This window comes from Ambystoma mexicanum, chromosome 9 (assembly GCF_040938575.1).
Source record: "Ambystoma mexicanum isolate Mex_15411 chromosome 9, UKY_AmexF1_1, whole genome shotgun sequence".
NCBI lineage: Eukaryota > Metazoa > Chordata > Amphibia > Caudata > Ambystomatidae > Ambystoma > Ambystoma mexicanum.
In genome coordinates this window covers 155,613,103-155,637,333 of record NC_090931.1, presented here as the reverse complement: position 1 = coordinate 155,637,333, position 24,231 = coordinate 155,613,103, and the positions used below count along the sequence as shown (strand labels likewise).

At 47.5% G+C, this 24,231-nt stretch overlaps 1 protein-coding gene across 3 annotated transcripts in view; it reads left to right on the top strand.

The window, feature by feature from the left end:
- Positions 1-24,231, top strand: part of POU2F3 (POU class 2 homeobox 3) — a 316,144-nt gene that overhangs the window by 91,349 nt on the left and 200,564 nt on the right. Inside the window, exons 1-2 of one of the 3 annotated variants that reach the window (XM_069614340.1) lie at positions 9,483-9,953; positions 10,604-10,669. The exons of 1 other annotated variant lie outside the window; for it this stretch is intronic. In XM_069614340.1, the coding sequence (XP_069470441.1) occupies positions 9,914-9,953; positions 10,604-10,669 (106 nt within the window). In that variant the 5' untranslated portion in view covers positions 9,483-9,913. Of the gene's footprint in view, positions 1-9,482; positions 9,954-10,603; positions 10,670-24,231 lie in introns of those variants that run through there. One more of the 3 variants, XM_069614341.1, reaches the window with a different exon arrangement.

The window sequence follows — 24,231 nt, the reverse complement described above, 5'->3', positions numbered from 1 at the left end:
GCAACCAAAAATACAGTTTTAAGAGTTAACATTCGCAAAGGGCATGAATGCAAAGGCTCAAACGAAGCACCCATCAGAAACTTGAGAACAAGGTTCAAATCCCAACCGGGCACCTGTAAAGGTGACTGAGGGAACACATTAGTGAGCCCTTTCAGAAACTGAAAAATTAAAGGAATTTTAAAATAGGAACACTCTTCAGACGAGCGCTTAAATATGGACAGCGCCTCCAGGTAACCTATAACGGTACCCACTTGCAAGCCCCTGTGGGCCAAAGAAAGCAAAAAAGACAGAACCATGGGAATGTCACATGCAAAAGGATCCACATTCTTAACCCTGCACCTGTCGCAGAACTTATGCCAACCGCAACGGTACAGGGACTTTGTTGCTGGCCATCTGGCCGAGAGCAACACCTCCATCACGTCTTCAGGGAAGTCCCAATCCTTATACCTCAACCTTTCAGAAACCAAGTGTGAAGGTTGAGGAATCTGACCTCTGGATGGAGAACCTGACCCCCCTCCCGTGAGAGCAGATCGTCTCGATAGGGAAGACGACGTGGAGGGCAGATGGACAAGTCGAGAAGTTCCGGGTTCCACATCCTCCGGGCCCACGCCGGAGCAATGAGGATCATCCGGGAACTGAACCTCTGTAACCTCCACAGTACTTGCGGGATGACAGGGACTGGAGGAAAAGCGTACAGCAGTGGGAATGACCACTCCACCACGAACGCGTCTCCTAAGGCACCTTTTGGAGGAAATTCCCACGAGCAGAACCTCTCGCACTTCTGGTTGGCACTGGAGGTGAAGAGATCCACTTGAGGAGTCCCCCAAAGGGCGAAAATCTCCAGGAGAATCTCCTGAGCCAACTCCCACTCGTGAGAGATCGCGCTCTGCCTGCTCAGAGCATCCGCCGTCTCGTTTTCGACTCCGGCCAGATGAACTGCCATGATCGAAACTTCCTGCTGGATTGCCCAGAACCAGAGCTGCATCACCTCCCTGCACAGAGAAAGTGACCCTGCCCCCCCTTTTTGTTGAGGTAGTGCATGGCCACTGTGTTGTCCGTCAGGATCAGGACATTCTTCCCTCGCAAAGTCGGCAGAAAAGCCTTCAGGGCTAGCCTGATGGCCCTCAGCTACAGCAGATTGATATGGAGTCTGGACTCCGACGGAGACCAACGACCACTGACTGTCAACTCGTTGGCATGAGCCCCCCATCCTGTGAGGGATGCGTCCGTCACGATCGTCACCTCCGGCCAGGGTAGCCAAAATGGAGCCCCCTTCATCAGATTGTCTTCGAAGGCCCACCACAGAAGGTCATGGGTGACCGAGGACGGCACCTGAACAGGATCTGACATTCTGCCGGAGGATTGAGACCACTGGAGCTTGAGTGCCCATTGCAAAGATCTCATCCGCAACCTAGCCTCTGGCACCAGAAGAATGCAGGATGCCATTAGGCCGAGCAACCTCAAGAACTCGAACGCTGGGAGACTCTGGGCAAACTGAAACTTGTGCACCATCTTCTGAATGTGATGAGCCCTCACTTGGGGAGGAAAATACTGCCCCGGGGACATGTCGAGCACTGCTCCGATGTACTGGAGCCTCTGAGTTGGCGTCAAATGGGACTTCTTTAAGTTGAGGGAGAAGCCCAGCTTGTGGAGAAAGTGGCAGGTGACTGACAGATGATCCAGGACTTCCTCGGGAGATCGCGCTCTGATCAACCAATCGTCCAGGTAGGGGTAGACGTGAATCCCCCCTTTCCTGAGATGCGCTGCCACCACTACCATGAGCTTGGTGAAGACCCTCGGGCGGAGGTCAATCCGAACGACAGTACCCAAAACTGAAAGTGCGAGTCGCCAACCGCGAACCTCAGGTACTTCTTGTGCTTGGGATGGATCGGCACATGAAAATAAGCGTCCTTGAGATCGAGAGACACCAACCAGTCCTGAAGTTGAAGGGCCTGGAGGACTTGAGAGAGAGTAACCATCTTGAACTTGTCCTTCCTGAGGAGTTTGTTCAAACCGCGCAAGACCATGATGGGTCTCAATTCCCCGTCTTTCTTGGAAATCAAAAAAATAAGGGGACTACCATCCCTTGTTCCTCTGAGTTACAGGCACCAGTTCTATGGCGCCTTTCTCCAGCAGGGATTGAATTTCCTGTGCAAGGAGCGGATCCGGACTCTTCAAAGAGAGATTCCCCGGTGGATTGTCTTGAGGCCTCTAGCGGAAAGGAAGACAGTAGCCGTGGGCTATGATCTCCAGAACCCACACATCTGAAGTAATGGCACGCCATTCTACAAGATGCTGAGCCAGCCTTCCCCCAACCGGTGAAGCATGGGTCTCATGACTGAGCGGAAGCGGATGCGGCGTTGCCTGAGGGTAAAGAGGCAACTGTCCGAGCAGCCTTGGCACCTCGAGTACCTTGTTTTCCACCTCTGGCACTCTGTCACGACTCGCTCCCTTCGCTCCCGTTCCCGCCACTTGGGGGCATGTTTTGGGGCTTATTCCTTGCTGGACATTTCCTCCGAACCTAATGCCACAATGCTGTAATGAATTGGGAGCGCTAAATCCCTATTTTCCAAACTACTTCCCTTCCGGATCCATTCCAGGTTTTTGGCAGCCAGCATGCTTCTTTAACCAAATGACTGTGCTTCCCAGAATGCCTGGCCCACTGCTCCACCTCCACCCTTGCAGGACAAGGTTGGGTGGAGGATAGGCAACACCTGTGGCTGCAGGTGCAGCAGTCAGCACACCTGAGGCGTGTGCTCGTTAAACAGCTTTAAAAGCCTCAGTCTCACTTCAGTCCAGCGCTGGTCATCGTTTGCAGTGTTCCTGTTTTTGACTAGTCCCTGGTTCCTGGTTCTTTGCCTTTGTACCTACTTCCTTGTTCCTGTTTTCTTGTTTCCTCCGCCCTGAATTTCGGATTCATGCGCTAATTGATTTCTGCTCCCTTGATTTCCCTTTTTGTCTTCCCCTGTTTGCAGGCAGCAATTCTCAGTGCTTTCCCCTTTTAGATGCAGCCTAGTTTGTCTGTGTTCTATATTTCTTTGACTCTGTCCTTTGCTGCTGTTACCCATTTGCCTTAGCCTTCCTCTTAGTTTAGTTTCCTGTCTTTTCCTTGGAGGGGTAGGGAGAAGTTTGCATAGGTTATTTCGTTTTTCCCTGCTCCTGATCCTTACTTTCTAGAGGATCCATTCCATGTTTTCCATTGCACTTCTGCATCCATTTCCCATTTGATCATTAGGTGTGGTGTGCGGTGGTAGCTAGCTCCTGTGTGAATGCTTATGTTTTTCCCACTAATTTGTAATCCCTATTCCAACTTAGGTATTTAGTTTTCTGCAGCGGATCTCACTCCACTGCCTTTCAGTCTCCGCCCTTGCCCTGCCGGGCTCTCCACATTGCAGCGGATCTCGCTCTGCTGCCTTCCAGTCTCCGCCCTTGTCCTGTCGGGCTCTCCACATTGCAGCGGATCTCGCTCTGCTGCCTTCCAGCCTCCGCCCTTGCCCTGCGGGCTCTCCACATAGCAGCGGATCTCGCTCTGCTGATTCCCAGCCTCAGCCCTTGTCCTCTGGGCTCCCTGCCCGGCAGCCTGCCTCATTCCGGCTGCCTTCAGCCCTTGTCCTCTGGACCTCCCTACTTCTCCCATTGCTGTTATAGCCTTTCTGGGTCCCAGATTCATCAACAGGATTCGTGGGCTAGCTGACATTCAAGAGGTGTATTTCGTCCTCGTGAGTACAGTTCCTAAGTTCCCTTATGTAATACCATCAAGAGTGTTAGTACACAGATCCTGTCATTGCTGGCCCTCCACGTGGGTTTAGCGCTGTCAGTACCTGTAACAGCAATTGGGGGTAAGGTGCTTGCCGACTTTCCTCGCGGTCAGGTGCTTACCCCACATCCCTTTTCATATATTGGTTTTGATGTCACACTCTATTTGCACTCCTGGGTTCTAGCATCCCTGAGTCGTAGTTCCTGGGTGCACATTTCCCTTGCCATATTCGCTGCCTTTGTACTCGCCTGACTAATCCTGACACACTCTTACGGTGGCCCCTTTGACTTGCAGCTCCTCTCGCTTTACTAAAGGATGAGTAATAACAAAAGGAACCCCCCTCCATTGCTGTCCCCTAGGACGAAAAGGCAGAGGTTGGCGGACTGCAGCGCCCAACGACTTTGCTGCAGCTTTGGAGGTCTGCAACCTCTCAAGGCTCTCGTCAGCCTTGCTGCCAAAAAGATGTTCACCATCAAAGGGCATGTTAAGGAGCCTGGCTTGCACATCAGGAGCAAACCCTGACTTCCTCAACCACGCAAACCTGCGTATCACGGTGCTCACCGCCATGGACCGGCTGACACAGTCTGCCATGTCCAAACCCGACTGAACGGACTCACACATAGCATCCTTGCCATCCCTGAATAATAGCAAGAAAACCATCCTGTTCATTCCCTTCGGGAATATGTTCAACCACTAAGGCAATACAGTTCCACAGAGTATGCGTGAAACGAGACAAGGCACATACAGAGTTGGCTGCCTGAAGCGCCATACCCCCTGAAGAAAACACTTTCTTCGCCCAGCCATCAAAACGCTTGTCGTCCCTATCAGGAGGGATGGTATGATACGATACCTGCTTAGCTGGGGTTGTAGCCGCCTGCACCACCAAACTCTCCGGAGTGGGGTGCATGGTCAAGTTGCAAGGGTCACTTCTGGCTGGGCGGTATTTTCATGGCAAAGACTTGCCCACTGCCGGGAGACTCTCCGGAGCAGTCCAAGCCGCTGCCACCTTTCCTTGCAGAGCCATATGGAAAGGCAGTACCGGATCAGTGGGTGGACCTTGATCGAGGTTATCCGTAAGTAGTCTGTGACCCTCGACATAAGCGTTCTTCTTGCAAGTTTATTTCTATTTGGCTGCTCTCCACAGGAAAGTCAGCGACCTTCCAGCTAATGGCAGAGGATGCCCGATCGTCCGAAAATCTGGAGCTGAACTAGTTTGGATCTTTGAACCATCCGCACCACTACCATGTGAGATTAGGGCCCTTTAGGAAAGTGCATGCAATGGATGGGATCACCCAGAATAACGTCAATTCCAAATAACCAAACCAACTCAGGAAGATGGCAATTTACTGTTTTATTAACAATTATCTAAAACAGGGAGTTTACAACAAACCTTAACAGACGTAAACTCAGGTTCTCTCAGCATTCTTACACAACAATAGCTTTTATATCAAATATGTCAGAGGTGACGTCATACTACATGGCAAATAACGAAAAACCTATCAAGGGTCGGGATTGGCTAAGGGGAACATCTAAGCACACATTCTATAGGAACTAGGATTGTGATTGTCCACTATCAGGTGGACAACATATGCCTAGCTCTAAAACATTTCATCTTCAGAAACCTTAGATACACCATTTCTCATTGGTCTTCAAACTATAAGGTCCTTCAATATATGGATTACTACGATTGGTTGGCATGCTTGTGCCATGCCTGGAACATTCGGTTCACTTAGCAGCATGTAAACCCAGACCTAGGTGCAAGGAGATGGGGCATGACACTACCTCCCCACCTAATTGCCCAGCATCTCACATCGCCCATGCCTTCTGCTCTGAAGATTGTCATTGAACTTGGCCTTGCAAAGTATCTTTGTCTTTAGAATACATAGGAGTGGGCCATGTAACAGGAGAACACGATTTGGTCCATTTTGCAGGTTATAAATGCTCTAAATGAATAAAACTTTACACTCTTGGTGTTCTTTCTTTGCATCTTAACAAGGGATGATTCATCATTTTCACATTTTCTCCTTTCCAGAATATATAGCTGACCTTGGCTGCTTCAGTCTTGATTCCAGGCCAGACAACCTCACCATGCAGCGCCACGATTCTGTTTATTCTTGCTGCGACACAGTTTTTCCTTTCCCGTTTCATGGGTCCTAGCTTTCTAAATTCATCATACTTGATGTCCACCTCCTATACAATGGCAGCTTCTCCTGTTTACTATTTACTATGTATAGCCAGCGTCTATGATGACTTAGTCTACTTGCGTTTCAGCATCTGTACCATTATTGAACGGTTGATTTTCTACAGCACTTCGTGCACGTATAATCTTGTTCATCACATTTAAAAGTTCTCTTAACTCTTACCTTCGTCATTAGTTTCTGTACAATTCATACATCCTCTTCAGCCAGTATCTCGGGATGTCGTGTTATGTCTCTTGTGGCGTCACTAGCTTCTTTCTTTGCTCTTTTTCATATTCCTTCAGGGAGTTCCTCCTGCAGGTTGTCATCACTTTGGGGATACATTCAATAGGGTTGTCTCAACGGGTATCTTCTTTCGAACACATGCTGCCGTGATTGTCAAATTGGCAGGTGTCAAATACGGTAGGGTCTCATTCGTCCAACATATGGGAGGAAGGGGGGTGGGGTCTCCTGCCAAGGTATACAGCTGCTCCTCTACTGAGTGTGTGTGAATGAGTGTATGATGTAAGGGGGGCTGGGTGTGCATGTACATGAGCAAGTGTATGGTAAATGGGATGTTTAAAGGAGTGAGTGACTGTGTAATTGTGTGTGCACCTATGTGTAATGCTGGGCTGCTACCATTTGATACTGGGGCCCCATGCCGGACAACCCTTGGGGTAGAACAGAGGGGGTGGAGCCTCAAAGTTTACCTCGCCCATTTTCTAAAGTGGCTCCTCTCATCACCAGTTAGCCCCGTCCCCCCGAAATTTAGGTTTTGTTGCGCCCATGCCTCAGTGTATTGTAGTGCGTGCATCCCTGACGTCGGGATACAAGTAACACAGTGCATTGCTAGAAGTAGAAATCACGTTGTATTTACACAACTTATTTAACTTGCATTTCGTGCTGCGTCAGAGCTCCAAAATATCCGCAGGTCAAGTGTGTGAGGTTCTGCTAATCGAAGGTGCTTTAGTTCAGGCCTCGTTGCGTTTGTGCTTTTACTTTGTCCAAGAGAAGTTCCAGAAAACATGGACCAAAATGCACTGTGTTGAGGAGGGACCAACTGAGCGTCTCCTGCCAGGCACTGAGCCGCTTCCAATCTCTGCTTTGTGACGGGTGAGCAGTGCCCTTGTGCCCTAGTGCAGTAGTGGAGCAGAAACAGAACTACTTGGATGACAGCATTTCAAGTACCTAGGGCAGCACAATTCCAGTCCAGGATTTCTAAGCAGAAAACAAGTGCATTGTGGACTTTGTAGTCTCATTAATTCATTTGAACAAGTTGAACTCAGCAGAACTGGAATCCCAGGACTGAAGCCCTCAGCTCGCAGTACAAATGTGTCAGCACCACCTTACAGTGCTTAAGTTGTGGGTGGGTTTGCCAGGGCATAGCCCTGGCACTTATTGTTGAGCTCCAGCACTTATTGTCTCAGATGCACTTTAATTATGAAGTGGTGATAGTCAGTGCATCCATCAGCCACAATGAGCAGGTGTGAGCTGTTGTGTAACCCCAAATATGTCGACACTGTGGGGAGCAGCTATGGGTGGTGGCAGCAGTGGTGCCCACCCGCAATGTCCCAGGAGTGCTACAAAATATTTGGGCCCTGGCACTTCTTTTTTTTACAAATGAAGCACCATCTGTATATCTTTAAGTAATGAAGGTGGAACTGTCTGGCCTGTTGTCAGGTGATTGCTGACAGCTCCCCGGTGCCCCCATATGAGATGTGAGAAGCTCATGGACAACTTTGAGGTCTCTGTGCAGGGGGGGGGGCAAGGCCTATGCTAAGAATTGGGCCTTTATTTGTACTTTTAACTGAGAGTAGATCGGCTGTGTTTCTGATGTGCGAGTCTAGATTTACAGGAAGAAACATGCTACTCTGCAAGAATTCCCCCCCTGTAGTTGGTCCATGGGTCTGCAGGCTTTGGCTCTTCTGGTGTTTTGGACTACAAATCCCATCAGCCCTACCTGGCAAAGTCAATGGATCATGGAAGGTGTAGTTTGAAGCATCTGAAGAGCAGCAGGCTGTAGAACCCTAGCTGATTGTTCTAGTTGGGCTGTTTTAGCGAAGCTATGTGACTGTGGAGTCAGCCAGGCTTGTTCTGTAAAAAGTACAGATGTTTCTTACCAGGGAGACCCTGTGTTTCTGAAACCTGTAGCCTAGTTGCCAACTTGACCTATTCCAATCTGGATGTGCTTATCCGGTCTTATTGTTTTCTTTGCATTCTGGGACTTGTTCAGTTTTCCCAATATGACTACAAGGCTCAGAATTCAAAGAAAAAAAAACGGGACTGGATAAACACCTATAGATTGGAATGCATCATGGTTTCAAATATGCTGCAGTCTTACTTCCCTTATGTAAAGCTAATAGGACAACAGTACCACATTGACATACCCCCTGAAACTGTAGTATTGAAAATGTACTGACCCGGGTTGTGTACTATGACCACCATACAAGATATTAGAAAATCTATATCTTTGCATTCGGAAGATTGTAGTACAATTTCGCATTTGCATTCTGGCAATGAAACTCCTGGATTTATATTGGGAATTCCAGGACTACAAGTCCCAGAATGCAAAAAAAATCACCCGAATAGTGGATTTTTCCAGGCATGGGAATCATCTGGTGGACCTATGCTTCGATAACTCAATTTGGAATCAATAGACAGCTCCATGTCAAGGGGCAGTCCGTGCTTTTAGCCCGGTTAGAATCCTCTCACCACTTGCTTCAGGGGGAGCTCTCGAGTTTCTCAATTCTATGCCTGAGTGAGCCATGCAATCCCGTTGTTTCTTGCCATTCTGGGATTTGCAGTCCTGGCATTCAAAATGGAAAAGAAAACTACAAGTACCAGAATTCCAAAAATATAAACGCTCTGGGTGGCTTTGTCGCGCGTGGATCTGGGAAACTTGAGAGCTCTGTTCCTGTCATGCAAGGCCAGTGTTAGTTTTTGCACTCTGGGACTTGAAGTCTTCCATTTGCAATTATTAATTCGGAATCACTAGTTCCACAATAGAAAGAAAAATGCAGGTGAAGAAGGCCTACTAAGCCACAACTAAAACTACTCGAGTCCCTGCTCGGTTTCCTTGCACCAGGCCAGGCGCTGTTAGCTTTCTTAGAGTAGGCAAAAGTTGCTCCTCCTGGGCCGTGTTTCCCTCTTCATCCAGTGACTTGGTATCAGTTATAATGAATAAGCAAAACTACAAATACGGAGCTCTCACGTTTCCCATGGCCGTGCGTGAGTAGGCCTTCCAGGCCCGTAATTTTCCCTTTGGTTACTGGGACCTGTCGATTTGTCATTCCCACGTGAAATTCGGGAAAACGACAAGTCCCAGAATTCCAAACAAAAACAGGACTGGGTGGCCTTGTCACGCATGGCCTGCGGGAACTCGAGAGCTCTGCGTGTACCAGGGAGGCAGGACATCCCGCTGACACGGGGCACGGGGCAACTCGAATTGCGATGCGGGGCGGGGCGGGGCGGGGGGGCTTGAACAGCCCCTGGCGTTGACATTGTGGAATATTAATACACTTTTGTGCAATCGCCCCTGCACTAAAGCCAACGTGCTTTCTTTCAGACGGGGCGTCGGTTGGGACATGGGCAGACATCACCCCCTCCCCACTTTATGAGTGCGTGCACCTGCCCTATTCAGCAGAACGCGCAGCCCATCCGGCCCCAGCATTACCTGATGCAAAGCAGCTGCCGCGCCCGGCCCGGATTGGTCGCCTCGGGCCCATGCAAAGCAGGGCCTTGTGTGTTTGCTTTACCTGTCTGGGAAGAGTTAAAACCCGGCTTCTGGCGCTTAGGAGACATATCATTTGCTTACAAGCGTTGGTTCTGTTTACAAGGCGTCTGCCTCTGGCCCTTGAGTTGCGTGCAGAATACGGAAATATTGACCTTCCAGCCGCGACTCCGATCGTGATGCAGAGGGGCTGAGCAGGACTCCGACGGCCCTGCTGTGTGTGGGAGGACACCGCCGCGACCGAACTATATGTGTAGCGAAGACCTCCGCCAACCGACCCCTCTTCCAGGTGTGCAGTGTGCGGGTGCACTCGGGCAGCCTCGCATGCTGCAAGTGTGGCTACAGTAGTACAGTATAGCTCAAATAGTTCATGTCTTGCTGCTGAGATTTCTCTTGACTCTGCAGGGCACAGGCTTGGCTACTGCCGACAGCACCTTCATAATCCCGAATTGCACCGTTTTAAGTAGTGTTCGTTCGGGGTGATGAGAGTAACAGCGGGCATTGGCAGCGCTGTATAAAGTCAAAACATCATAAAATAGTTCAGAGCAACCTGCAATAACCCTTTCCAGGCCTGTCTGAGAACCATGAAAGAAGTACCAGTGAGCGCAGCAATTGTAGCCCGCGTTTAGCGCTTAAAAGCAAGCGAGCGATAGCATGTACGAAGCGCTATGTTGGATAGATCAGTGAACGGGCTCAGCAGCGAGTAGGTGAGGGGGCCGCATAGCCCATGGTACTTCTTTCATGGTGCCTCTTGGAAAGGATCCCATACTGGTGGCACACGGTCTTTTATGCAGACGCCGCCATGCCTGTGTTTGCTCTAGAATTTGAAAGTCTGATCTTTATTCTAATGCGAGCGTAATGTACCTGCCTACTGGAAACTCTCTACGGCCCCTGAAGTTGACCTGTTTTTCTCCTCAACCCCCGCCCCCCCTTTTTCAGATATTAAGATGAGCCGAGAGGCAGACTCCACAGAGCCTGGACACGGATCCGTCCCGGGAGAGCCTGGTAAGAGAGCGGCAGCTTCTGGGCGCTTGGAGTGGCGGGCGGGGTGGGGCTCGTGGTTTACCACGGTTTCTATAAGAATGCACACGATATTTCTGTATCGTGTCTTTATTATTACTTTTAGTTAAAATATTTTTACCAGACTTTATTTTATGTATTAAAGAAAATGTCTTCTCCCCCCCCTTTTTGAACTGTCAAGGGGGACTCTCAAGTTATCCGTGTCAGATCTGCTTGCAGCATATTGATGTATCTGGGTGTGGGGGCAGAACCCGTGTGTAAGCGAAGGGGTGACCGCCACACGATCTATGAAAGCCGGAAACCTTTCATTTGAGATATATATATATATATATATATATATATATAATTTATTTTAGTCGATCAGCGGATGTGGGAAGGGACGATTACATACTTTATCATGCAACCAGAGGTCCTTTATCACCCTCAGAAGGATGAAAGGCTGAGTTGGCCTTGTCTGGATTCGAACCTGCTTCCTACGGATCTCAGCTGCAATCGCTCAACCCACTGAGCTATCTTGCCAGCCTCTCTTTTGCTTTGTCATTGTAAATCCCGTCTGTTATGCATGTGCTCAAGGGCTTCCCAACAGCGGGCTGCCAAGTTAAGATGATCATCGCTTCTACATCTGCTGAAATGGTCCAAGTGTTTTGTTGCGTTAAATCCAATCACTTTAACTCGATTCTTTTTTTTCCTTCCAATGAATTTCAAGGGGTTTGTTATACCATAGTTTATTCACTGGCCACTAGCTATGTCCTTCGGCCGTGGCCACTGTACATGTTGCACCCATGCGCTCCTTGGGGTACACTAGCCATGGCCTTTGGCCCTGGGCAGTGAACACAGCGGTTGGCAGTGCCTACTGTATATTTGAATGCACTAGGACTCTTTCAAGGCCACATTCCATAGCCTCCCATTTATTTTCTTGTTCCTCAGTTTCTGCTCCCTCAATTACAGCGGTAACGCCCACTTTTATATGTGGTGCATCCCCCCCCCCCTCGTTATTACTGCGGTAATGCGAAAAAGTTTGAGCCGGCATGATGCAATCTAAACCTTTTGGTACCCTTTTATTTATTTTGTTTTCCACTTTCTGTTTTAACCAATGAAGGCCACCCTCTTCTCCAGACCTTTTCATGAATAATCCCTCACATATATATATTTTTTTTTTTTTATTTTAATAATTTTTTTGTTTATTATGGTATGTAGTATACAATCATAAAGTCATAACTTCATAAACATAATGCAGTGAATCCTTAACAATAGTGTAGATTAAACAATGATAAAAGAAAGTGTTCTGAGGGAACAAGTAATTTAGTACACTGTGTATAATTAAGAGTTCAACATATGAGGAACAAAAGTGTCAATGCAATTGAAAACATACACGAAACAACCATAGCACAGAATTGTGCTAAACTTATTATAGAACGATTTCTGCATTATTATGTCTTACGTGGGGGAAGACAAACACAAGACTAACAATAACAAACACGAGATGTGAGGGGGGGGAAAGAGGGGAGGTAGATATCAATGAAGAGAGGCACCTTGGCATATATTGCAATAAATATACAGTTGAGTGATCGGATCAATATTAGCATAGAAAAATCATGGGGGCATCAAATGAGTATGAGATATTTGAGGATGTCACATTCCGTGTGTGGTTACATTAAAGTGATTCAGATAGCGAATGAAAAATGACCATTTAGCATTAAATTTGGGTATAGAATTGAGATGGTTTGCCATGCACATTTCCATTTTTTGCGTGAGACATATATTGTTCCACCAGCTTCTTATAGATAAGGAACGAGAATCTTTCCAATTGGCGGTTTGCTACATTTTACTATGCCCACTGACACAAAAGCTTCAAAATTCTACAACATTCTAATATCATCCCTGAAGTTGTGCTCGATACGGCACAAATGGGAAGATGACTTTGGACACATCTTAAACGAACACACATGGTCTAAGCTCTTCTCTAGAATCAAATATATCTCAACATCAGCAAATAACTCCCAACATTTTTTCTTCTTTATACACAGAGCTTTCGTCACACCAACCAAACTATTTCTATCCAATATCAATAAAAATGATAATTGTTGGACATGTGGAGTCACTCCTGCATCGTATGAGCATATGTTCTTCTCATGTCCCTATACCCTTAAGTTCTGGCAACAAGTGTGGAAATACCTTCACTCCATTTTTTTGACTGATATACCACTTTCATTTGTGAATATTGTTTTAGGTAGTCTTGCTATCACCACCCACTTGCCCTCCGGTGCATCCAAGCTCTATGATCTTTTTATTTGTTTGGCTAGGAAGTACATATATATTTTTTAAAGTACCCCCCCCCCCCTCCACCCACCCACAGAAGGTAGAAAATGGCTGCTGCACTCTGGACTGCTCAGTTGCCTGTATCCAAGGAGACGGGGTAACCCATGAGGAGAGGTGTCAGGATTGTAACGAGTCGGAGTATGACTAGGAGTAATGCGTGCCTTACACCCATGTGCTCTCTTCCCCATCCTAGTCCTTACTAATGAAGAACCTCAAATGGACAGGTTTCCCTCCTTAAAAAAAGTAGGAGTACCGCAAAACTCTGTGCACCATTAATGCCCAGTCAAGAAAAAAGTATGGTCCTTCTAGGACCGCCAAACCTGTGATCTGACTGCCCTGGTGTATTGATAAGCAAACCCGTTGGCCGCCCGGCAGATGTCTCTAGCGGAGATGCCCTGGTCTCTGCCCATGGCTTGGCAACCCCTCTCGTAGACCCTTCCCCCCTCCCCCTATGTTGCCTGGAAGAGGAGACCCTGAGAAGGGGTAGGTTGGGCGGATGGTATCCTTCAGCCTATGACTAATGGAGTTCTTTTGTGGACGCTGGACATCCTAAAAAGACTGTTCGATTAGCAGAACTTGGAAATATGGCCCCGGTCAGTCAGAGCGATCACACATGCATCATGACACCATAAGTGGGCCCTGAGAAAGATCAGCAAGAAGGGAGCACGGTCTCCTGAGGGAGACGTGGAGTGTAGAAACGTTGTTCGGGTGGAATGTACGACTGCAACAGAGTGAAACTACTCTTGGCACATTGGTGACATAAGGAGGGGAATTGGGGAGGTCCCCATGCTCCCCTGTTCTATGGTCCGGGGAGATGGTGACCAAAAAGGAGTTTCAAAGTCTGATACTTCAGGTCTGTGAGCTGCTCGGGTTAGAGTGGAGGTCTTTCAGGTCCCGGAGAATCTGAGGGAGGACTTAAGTGTGGGTGAAGAGAGCAGAAACTGGCGAATGGGCTCGATAATGGGGACGTTTTACAGAACCCTGGAGCCTGTTGTCTACCACGCGGGCCTCCACCCGGAGGTCAAGCAAGCTTGTACGTCCACCCATTGTGGACAGAGGTGGAGACAGTTAGGTGTCCTCCTGCAGAAATTGAAGTTGAGCACCAGCAGATGGAGATTCCCCCCCCCCCCCACACCATCCCCGACCCCACCACTACCACCTGGGCACCCCAGAACTGGCTATAGGAGTGGGAGGGGACGGGAGGGGAGGTAATGCGTCTCCTAGAGTATTAACAGCTAGGCAGGGAGGAGAGCGGCTTATAGACTCTGCTGTCTGAGGCCTCCCTCTCAATATTCATGCCAACCATTGAAGCTGTTGATTGGCAGCCACTCTTCTTCAGGGATTGAGGGGGCTGGCCACTCCTCTTCAGGGATTGATGGGGTTTGAGGAGGATAGTGCAAGGTAGTACAGGGGTCCCTGCCAGGAGGGGGACACTAGGTTTCAAGAGTCCAACAGATTGATCAGAAGTACTCTGGTTTAGCTGAGCGTGATCCACCACAGAATCCTCATGCATGCAATGAAACATGTTGGGACCTGGGAGGCCGGAGAATCACAAGCACTTCAGCTGCTCAGGCCACTTCCAAGCACCCAAAGGGGCAGTATGTGGCTGAACCTGGAGGCAAAAAGGACCACTGCTGGCTGTCTAAAGTGGCAAGTGAATTAAAGGAGTACTGTTGGGCATCTCCTGAGAGATGTTCCTGCTGAGGGAGTCTGATGAGGGGCTGTGGACCCCTCGCTCCCCTGTCAGCAAGTTGTTCTCTGTCTCCCAGTGTGAGACATCAGCCAAGGAGGGGAAACCTCCTTCCTTTTCCACAGTGGATGAGATGAGAGAATGCTGGCTTGATGATCTCACTGGCAGAGCCTGATCTGAGAGGAACACCTCAACTGAGTTCCCCAGATGGCTTCTATTCAAGGGATTGGGGAGACTCCTGAGGGGACCCCTGCTCCTGCATAGTTATGCTCCCCAAGAACGTGCCCCTTCCCTGAGCACTGACATTGGTGATAATTACAGTTGGTAAGGGAGGATTGAAGCAAAAGCCCTTCAATATTGGGCAGGCTCAGTCACCAGGGAAGGGAGGCCACCACCTACTCTTATTTTTGAAGAGGTATTTTTAGTTGTTTTTTGGGATTCTTTTTTTTTTGGTGGAAAATCTGGGGGATGGTAGGCATCCTTAGGAAGTGAGGCTTTAGGATTAATTTCTATATTTCTGCTCTGTGGGGTTTCCAATGTGCAACATTAGTCTTCCATTGACCAGCGCAATTCCATTTACAACCACCCCTTGGGGACACTAGTGTGTGGGAGCATAGTTCCTTGAAGCTTGTTCCCGCTAGTGCCCTGGATGATGACGGGCTGAAAGCATTTTTGCTGCTGCCTTGTTTTCTTTTGTAGCCACATAGATTATTTGGTTGTAGAATATTAAACCGTTTGGGGGTGGCGGGGGAGGGGGGGTGCCTCTGAGCCGAGAATGGAAGAAACAAAACATAAGGTCTGAGCTGGGAGTGCTGGTGATCGTATGCTCTGATCCAGGACCATTTGTGAGTGCAAAGATGTCTGGGCTGGGAGTGTTGGTGAGCGCAGCGGGGCCTGAGCTGGGAGTGTTGGTGAGCCCAGCAGGGCCTGAGCTGGGAGTGTTGGTGAGCACAGAGGAGCTTGATTGGGGAGTGTTGCAGAGGGGTCTAAGGTTGGAGGAGAATGCCCATGGGCGACATATGTGAGTTGGGAATGTTTTTTAAAACTGTTATTGAGTTTTATTTAGCACAATGCTGCCATTTGCATGGTCTCCAGGTCCTCTCCTGGATCGGCAATTGGAAAGTTGGGGGTGCGGGTGGAGTTGGTTGACAGGAGAGCAGAAAAAGAGAAGGAGTTGTGTATAACTGCTGGAGTGTGTAGAACCAGGAGCAACTGGGGTCTGTGTGATTGTATTGTGTGCGTGTAGCTATTTGAGGCCTTTTGTTCGCCGACCGGAACCCTCAAGTGTTTGACTTGGGTCGGTTGAAGTTTGCAGTCCGTTCTAGCGATGTAGAGTTTTGAGTTGTCAGACTATGGAGAGGGTTTTCTCTAGCCGTTTGTGTTTTAGTCAGCATGTGGTGAGTGAGGGTGGTTGAAAGAGGTGGTTAGTGGGTTTCTTGGTGATTCCCTATATGTGAAAAAATTAGGGCACAATGCGTAGGGTGCATTACATGCAGTGTAAGGAATGTAGCTCTGCTGTCTACAGCCTGACGTTGGTGCATGGCTTGTGATTTAGGTGGTTAGCTCTGCTGTCTAAAGCTTCAGCGTGTATCGTATGGAATTGGATTAGGGTGGGGATAGCAAAGCCGTCTGAATCTTGACCAAGTAGCGTGCAGTATATACAAATTTACGGAATAGATTCTGATAACTGAGACATCTCCATGTGCAGTTTGTGAAGCAAGGTAAAGTGGTCTTGTAAAGCTAATTTCTGCTGCTATTGGTGGCTTCGCCGCATGTGGTTCTGCAAGAGAAAAAAAAAAAAGGGTGGGGCAGCTTGTCACCAGTGGGAGAGGCAGCTGGGAAACCTGTGGGGTTGCTCGGGGCAGGTCAGAATTGCCGGTTCCTGTCTGCCAGGCTGGTTTCAATGTGTTCAACAGAGAAACTTGCAAAGGTGTTATTATCCATAGGCAAGAGCCCGTCTTGGGTGGGTCTATTTAGCCACTGATGTGGGAGAGTGTGATCAGGCTAAAGAGGAGACCTTTGTCGTGATTCTGTCATGATTCATTTAGCATTTACTTATTCATGGATAAGCCTGTGGCAGCCGTCTGGGGGGTGCGGGGGGGGGGGGCTCAGGCTAGTGTAGGGTGAATGATCTCAGAAGGGGGTCAGTTAGTTCGTGGCTGGGAGTAAGCCTTGGAAAGCAACCTGAACGACTAGCGCTGGCCTTTGGCAGACTGGTCCCAATTTACTATCTCACATTGGCACTGTCTCAAATAGATACATTGTATTTAATGTACAGCAAAGCGAGCGTCTAGGAGTGGGCAGATGAGGGAAAGGAGCAGCCTGGAAACGTGTGCACAAGAGGGCGGAGCGACCTCTGACGGGCCCATGGGATCAGAGCTCACCCTCGAGTACTTTAAGACGAGATAGCTGTGGTGGATGGGGTGCGGGATTCTCTTACTCCAACACAATCAATAAGGACAACTCAAATGGTTTGGCAAAGGGAAGTCTGTTTAATGACCAGAACAGAAAACGGGGAAACAATAGGAAATCAACAGTGATGCGATCGCCCGTCTCACTTCAACTTCCAAATTCTTCATTCAGACAGCAGTAGTTATAGTAAATTCTCGTCGTTATTGACCTGTAACACTCAAAAGTCTGTCATGCAATTCTATTGGTTAAAAAGAAAACATAGGTGCTATATCTGTATATAGTAACAGAGTGTGAGGATTGGATAACTCTTATCAGGCGGGGGTCTACGCCCATTCCTCTACATCACTCATGATAGACGTCACTACAAGTACGACATCTCATTGGTTCTACTAACTATAGGACCCTAGATTATTTGGTGCATTGTGATTGGGTCAGTTACACCTCCAAGCATAAATCTCAACTTTAATTAGCAGTATGCAGAATGTTCACCCAGATGCGGTGTGCCCCACGATTCACCCTGCCTCCCTTCAATCAATCAATACTTTAGGGCATGTGTCAATTATTTGGCTGAGGTTGGCCTCGAAACTGAAGCTTATTATTGGGAGAAGTTATGGCATCCTCTGGTTTTGGGTGACATCAGACGTTGGTACCTCTTCGCGCTTGGCTGGTCACTTGTTAGTACACCATGAATCTGCTTAATTTTCCTTCTTGCGTATTTGGTTCTCCCTTCGGCCTTGCCACCTGCCTGGGCCTCCTAATCACGGCCTCAACAGGCAGGCTGCTATGCTCTGAAGTTTCGATTCTTCGAAGATGCCGCTCTCCTCCCTTCCTTAGGTTGACCTCGAATTCCCAGGCATGAGCTGCTTCTCGCTAAGTTTCAATTCCACTCTTTCGTCTGGTTTTGTGCTTGCATATGAATCCTGGCCTGTATGACCTCTATCATCCTGGGCTTAATTCAACTTTTGTCTAAAGTGGACTGCACTTATATAATGTGCTTCATTGAGGTAGATGTATAGTTGGCGCTTGCCGCTCTATTCTTCTACTAAGCATAGCAAGCCGCACTGTTTTCTTAGCTTCTTGCGTTACAAGCCTATATACAGGCGTTAGCTATTTGCATGTTTTCATCCTACTTCCTGGTTACGTTTCTTTATATTTCAACCTCATTTCTTCTTTCAAGTCCATTAGATCATTATTCTATACATTTCGTCTTTGCGTTTCATCTTTTGATTGTTGGTTTGTTCGTCCGGCCCTTGTGTCATCACCATTCGCCTTCGATTAAGGCCCTTTGGGTCTCTTTTGGGACAGTTTGAAAGTAGTCTTCATGTCGTGTCAGCTGTTGGTACGGTTGTCTCAAAGGGTACCGTGCTGCCCATGGTTGTCTGGTTATTGGCACTTCAACAGGTATTGCAATTCCGATGGGCACTGGGCAGAGCCCTAGTGCTGCTCTCTGTTGGTTTATTTGCTCCTCATACGTCACATATCTCGGTGAGTATGATCCTGGTGCTTCAATATGGTGGCTGGAGTGCAGGTCATATCTGGGACCTCCTCTGGTCGGTTCATCAACCACTTCTGTTTTTTTCCTTTTTGAATTCGTCTTACTTGGTTCTTCTGTCATTTCTTCGTCTTCTGGGTTTGTACATGATGATGTGAAAGAGTGTCTCTTAGAAGTCCACATTTTTATCACTCCTTTCAAACTTCCTGCTGTTTTCACATGTTCGTCTTTGTTCCATGTCATTAGCTGACATTGTCCATTTGGGCTACAGTAGATTTATTTTCCTTCATAATTTCTACGTTTCCTGGTGTACAGGAACTTTGTTCCTTCTGGTGCAAATTCGCTGGCCTTCACGAAGTCTCTTATTTCTTCATCAGTCAGGTCTCTGGGCTTCCAACCTGGTTTGACATCAATCATGATCTTCATCCCTATGGCTTTCTTTGCAGTTTTCTTGCATTGTGAGAAGATTATCTTGATCACACAATCCTAATAGTATCATCAGTAGCAGGGCTCTCAGGAACTTGAATATGTCTGCCATCCATTCTGAGACCCACGAGAATGGTGTTACAAACCAGCTGTCATCATCATCTTTGTCGGTTTCGTTATCATCTGGTTCTGTAGCTTCATTAGCATCTCTATGGTTTCTATCAAGGTTCCATTTTCTTCATCTTGAAAAGGTATAAATGTGCAACATGATTCTCCGATTTTTGCAACTCCTCCATCCATTGCTGTGATCATGTGAACCACATATCTGTTCTGTAGAGTCATCAATCGGATTGCTCTTAGTTCTTCTTTAATCACGTTGAATCCTTTTATGGTGGTGTTGATGGTCTGCAATAACTCCCATCTGGTGATTTGCAACCATTTAGTATTTGCTCCAACCTGGAATCTTGGCATGATGATTGTTGTGAACACAGATGAAGTGAGACTGAACAGCCTGTGTTCGTATGGGATTGTGTGGAATGCTTCTTCTGATCTGTCAGAGAAGTAATTCTCTCTTCCTTCGGGATACCAGTTTCACAGATCTCCTTGTCCTCAGGTAAGCATCTGCTTTCAGGGAAACTGTCAATATTCAGGTCACTTTTCGGGATCACTAGTGCTGGAACGTGGACATTCACTATTGTGCATATGCCACCCCAGTCTTTTGGCTGTCTGATGTATGCTTTGGATCCACATGCCCAGTAATGATCCATAAATACTGCAGTTCTGTGAGTCATCCCTGGAGCTTCAAAAATTCGTCCGCAGTTCTGATTCGCTCCCATCTTCCTCGTGCCTTTGTTCCTGAAGCACAGTTTCGGGCTTTCCAGTGGTACTATTTGCAGGGGTCCTTCTCTGTCTTCGACCCATGCCAGTAATCTTGCGAGTCTCGGCCATAGAGGTTTGCAAATTTTTTTAATGCTTCTTTACAGGTTCCAAGGACATCCATGCTCGGCAGATCACCACTCCTTCTTCCCATCCGTCGTGGGGAAAACACTGTTCCCCCAAATCTGCCTGCATTTGGCCTCTGTTCTTCCAAATTCGAGCCTCTTCCGGTGTTTTTCCTTGGACATTCAGTCTCTGGTTTATTTCCCATCTTATTCCAGCTCCTTTAACTTCAGGTCTTTCGTTCCTGATCACGTGATTCCTAGTATGAGTTCTATTTCTCATTTTAATGTCCTGAACATAGCCATCTTCATTGGGGTAATCCGTTTCAGTTGCCCATATCAGTGAGGCATCTCTCCCCATAAACTGTCCTCTGGTGTTGCACATTGCTACGTGTGAAAGACAGTGTGTTGTCGGGACATCAATTTCCACAGCCGCGAAGATCTTGGATTTTCCCATGGTGTATGGTAGAAGTGCGCAAACAAAGCATTCTTCTTCCGACTTCTTCCATGTGCTGGTACCAAATGTTGTTCCCTAGATGTGCTGTGCTGTCCAGGTAGTCATTTAGTTCATTGTTATCTTCATGTGGGCTTCTCTTGATTTCTCTGTATCCTTATGTAGTTTGCTATAACTACATCTCTAAATGCGCCTGTGTCGCTTTTCCTTGCTGGTGGACTCTCGGGCATTCTGGTCCACGGAGTGAGTCTCCTTGTCTGTATTGCTGGGGTATATAGATGTTCTGCGGTTCTCTTCCTGCATCCTTTTCCTAACACCTATAAGTGTCTCTATCCACCTCCAGCCTGTTGCCGGCCCCATGTACGGCTGTATTGTGGGCGTGGTACTTGTCCCTTGTGTTGGACTTCACGTGCTGGATAGTATAGCCTCTGTTGCTCTGTTCTTCATTTCTTATTGTAGTTTCCTTACTCTGGATATGTTAGGTAGTAGGAGACCTAACATTTGTGTCCTTGCTGAGAGTTCTTCTGCAGTGGCTTCTGTTTTGTGCAGGGCGCCTGACAATACTGCTCCTGGTGAGTCTCCTCTTACTTGGTCTTGTTTTTTCTCATCTCCTGTGAAGGGTTTTTTGGTAGGCAGTCTCGTCTTTGATGCTTTCATTTGAGGTTATGTGGCCATTGACACATGCCCTGGTTCGTGTGCATTCATTGAGTGCGTGCAGTTGTCAGTGCTTTACTTTCATGCCTCTTGTGCCGACCCCGTGTCAGGCTTTCTCGCTCATTCATTGCCTCAAGTGTGTATTTATCACTGCTAATTAAATTCATTTTCAGTTTGTTTACCTTAACATCAGATTTTTTCGGGACTGGAATTACTATATTGGGCCTGGGTGCTTTTGTGCGTTTCATGTGGTGGGTGCACTGGACTTGGAATACTTTGTGCACCAATAGGAAATGCAGTTCTGATTGTAAATGACAATACAATGATGATAATCACAATGCATAGGCACATATTAGCTCTGTAAGAATGGTGGCAGCATTTTCTTCCAGAGAACCAAGGGTGCCCTTCTGCTTGGGAGAGAATCAAGTTACTGTTCTGGGCCCCCATCTCGATCATTTATTCAGTGTTATTGATTTCCCCCAATTCAATATGATTCTTGAACAGTTTGTGTCATAAAGTGTCAGGCGCTTCACAAGTGTCCCCCCTCTTGCAGGTGACGATTGTCTCTTGATACAGTTCCTTTGCTAGATTATGGAAAAATAGATTACACTAACAATTCAGTAAGTCACTTCTACTGTGCATGCTCAAAGTAGATGAGTTCCCAGTCCACCCCACGAATCTGCTTCAGCCCTGAGGACATGCTGGATGCTGGTCAGTGTGGAAAAAGGGAAAAGGTTCTTGATTCTGTTCCCTTGATCTGTGCCTCGGCAGAAGGTTTTACTGGTATCTCCTCATATAGTCTCTCTGAAAGTTGGACAGCTCCACCTGCAGCACGATACCATGGAGGAGCGTTACCATCTGTGCGACATTAGCTGGATCTCTGATGAATGAGGACGTCAACCTCGATGGGTCTCCCCACCATCTCTGGAAAGTCAGTCACTAGGCGTAATAGGACATTTTCAGCCAGTCTTCGGGTGACGGGGACATTTGTCCTGCCTTGCTGGGTTCAGGATTACAGGCTCTTCCCTTGACGTGAGCCGTCCTTGCACTTTCCTGATACGTGGAGTGCAACTAAGTAACTGAGTTTGTTCCATAGCTGGCTCAATTGTTCAGAGTTTGCTGGATCTCGAATAATTGTGAGGGTGTCTGTGGTTCTCCCGACAATAGCTGGGCACTCCTATGATGCAAAAGAAAAGCGTATTGACGAGTCTATAATTGCCTGTGGTGGAAGCATTTGTGTCCTTTTCGCTGTACTCGGGCAGTACAATGAAGGCTTCCGTGATGACGGTAAGTAGTTACCAGATTACTTTCTTGTTTGCAGGATCTTGGATAAGGTGACCCTCTCTACCAGCGACGGATATGATACCAATACTAAATGGAAGTAGTTGAGCACGTCCTTTGTGATGTTTCCGCTGGGGTACACCATAAGAGCTGCCAAACTGAGTCTTGATTTTTGATGATTCAGGATACTGTGTTTTGCTCTTAAAATAAAAGTCCTTGATCACTGTCTGTTGATTCTCAACAATGCTTGAGTGTGGTTTGATTTACAAGTTGGTATCAACAAATCGTTTTGTGGCTTAAATGCGCAATTTTCTTCTTCAGCCTGTAACTAGGATGCACAGAGTCAGTTTATGTCCTTATCCCCTTTTGCTTAGATGAAATGTCAATTTTAAGCCACAACTTGCACAAGGGGTTCTTTGTCTTGGCTTTGCTGCTCATGTGTCCTTCTTCCTCGTCCTGGATCTTGTCTGCACGTGCCGAGGTTCTTCCCCGTTGTCTGTGGGTTCTTCACGGTGGGGTGCAGCTAGAGGACTTTGTCCGATATAGGGCTTAATGTCATTGAGAAAAATCCATGCTCTCTTGCCCTGCAGTTTCACAGCTGAAGGAGTGCAGTCCTCCACAATGAAAGGACCATTGAATCTCGGTTAGTCCCACTTTTCCTCGTACGTTTTTTTTTTTTATTACCAAAACAGCATCTCCAGGGAAGATGAGTGGAACACGTAGACCTTGAACTGCATCTGTTTCAGTATCTCTTGCTGTGTTTTGTGCTGCGCTGTACCCTTTTCGTCATCGCTGCAGTTGGTTTGAAATTACAGTAAGGCTAGATGTCTTGCAGTTCAGGGATTTCTGCATTTCGGATCCCAGGACTTCTCTGCTTGGCTGAGCATCGCACCTAGCTCTGTCTCAAGAAGTTAGGGGAGTATTCATTCTCTTTCCTGTGACTATCTCGTGTGGCGTAAGATGATGGTCGGAGCCTGGTTGGTTCCGAAAGAGCATACAATGCCAGTGCAACCATCCCCTCTTTAGAGTAAGCTTCAACTTGGCTATCCTTTCCTTTAACAAGCCATTGAGCCTCTCACAAACACCATTACCTTCCGGATGATAGGCCAACGAGAACTTGTGCTTTATCCCAAGCAACAAGCTAATCTATTCAGACTGCATTTACAAAATGAGCCCCATTATCTGATCTCATCACTTCACACACCCCCCCACCTGGGGAACACTTCCCTCCACTAGGAATTTGGCCGCACAGGTAGAGTCTGGGTGTGTACATGGACCTGCTTCTATCCATCTGGAGAATGGACACACCCCTACAATTAAGTATCTGTACCTGTTACACACTTGAATCATGTTGACATAGTGAAAAGGCCCATTTGGCCGGGGGAGGAATCCTCTCACTACTTATGTGTGCCCAGTGGTGAATTGCTGGCAGATTATGCAGTTCACCATAAATAATGCAACATGCTCTGCTAAATTCGGTATAAACTAGTCTTCCGCAAGTGTTGCTGCTAGATCTTCTTTCGCCATGTGTAATGGGTAATGCAATTGCTCCAATGCTATTTTAGTAGGGCTACAGGCATTACTGGTTCACCAGTGCTGATTTGCCTCCACAATCCATCAGAGGGGTTTAAAGAACACCCTCGATGTTTCCATAGGTTCTTCTCGTCCTGTGGTGCCTCCCCTTGAAGCTCCATTAGTTGTCTGCCCCAGATTACTATATGCTTCTGGTGTGGTATGTGCCACCATCATTTTCTCATGGGTACATGCCACTTCCACTTCCATGATCGTCTCACTTTTGGAGGCCATACACTTGGCTTCCGTGTCTGCTGCGTGGTTTCCGCGTGACACAATCTGTCCCTTTGGTGTGGGTGGCGCATTTCA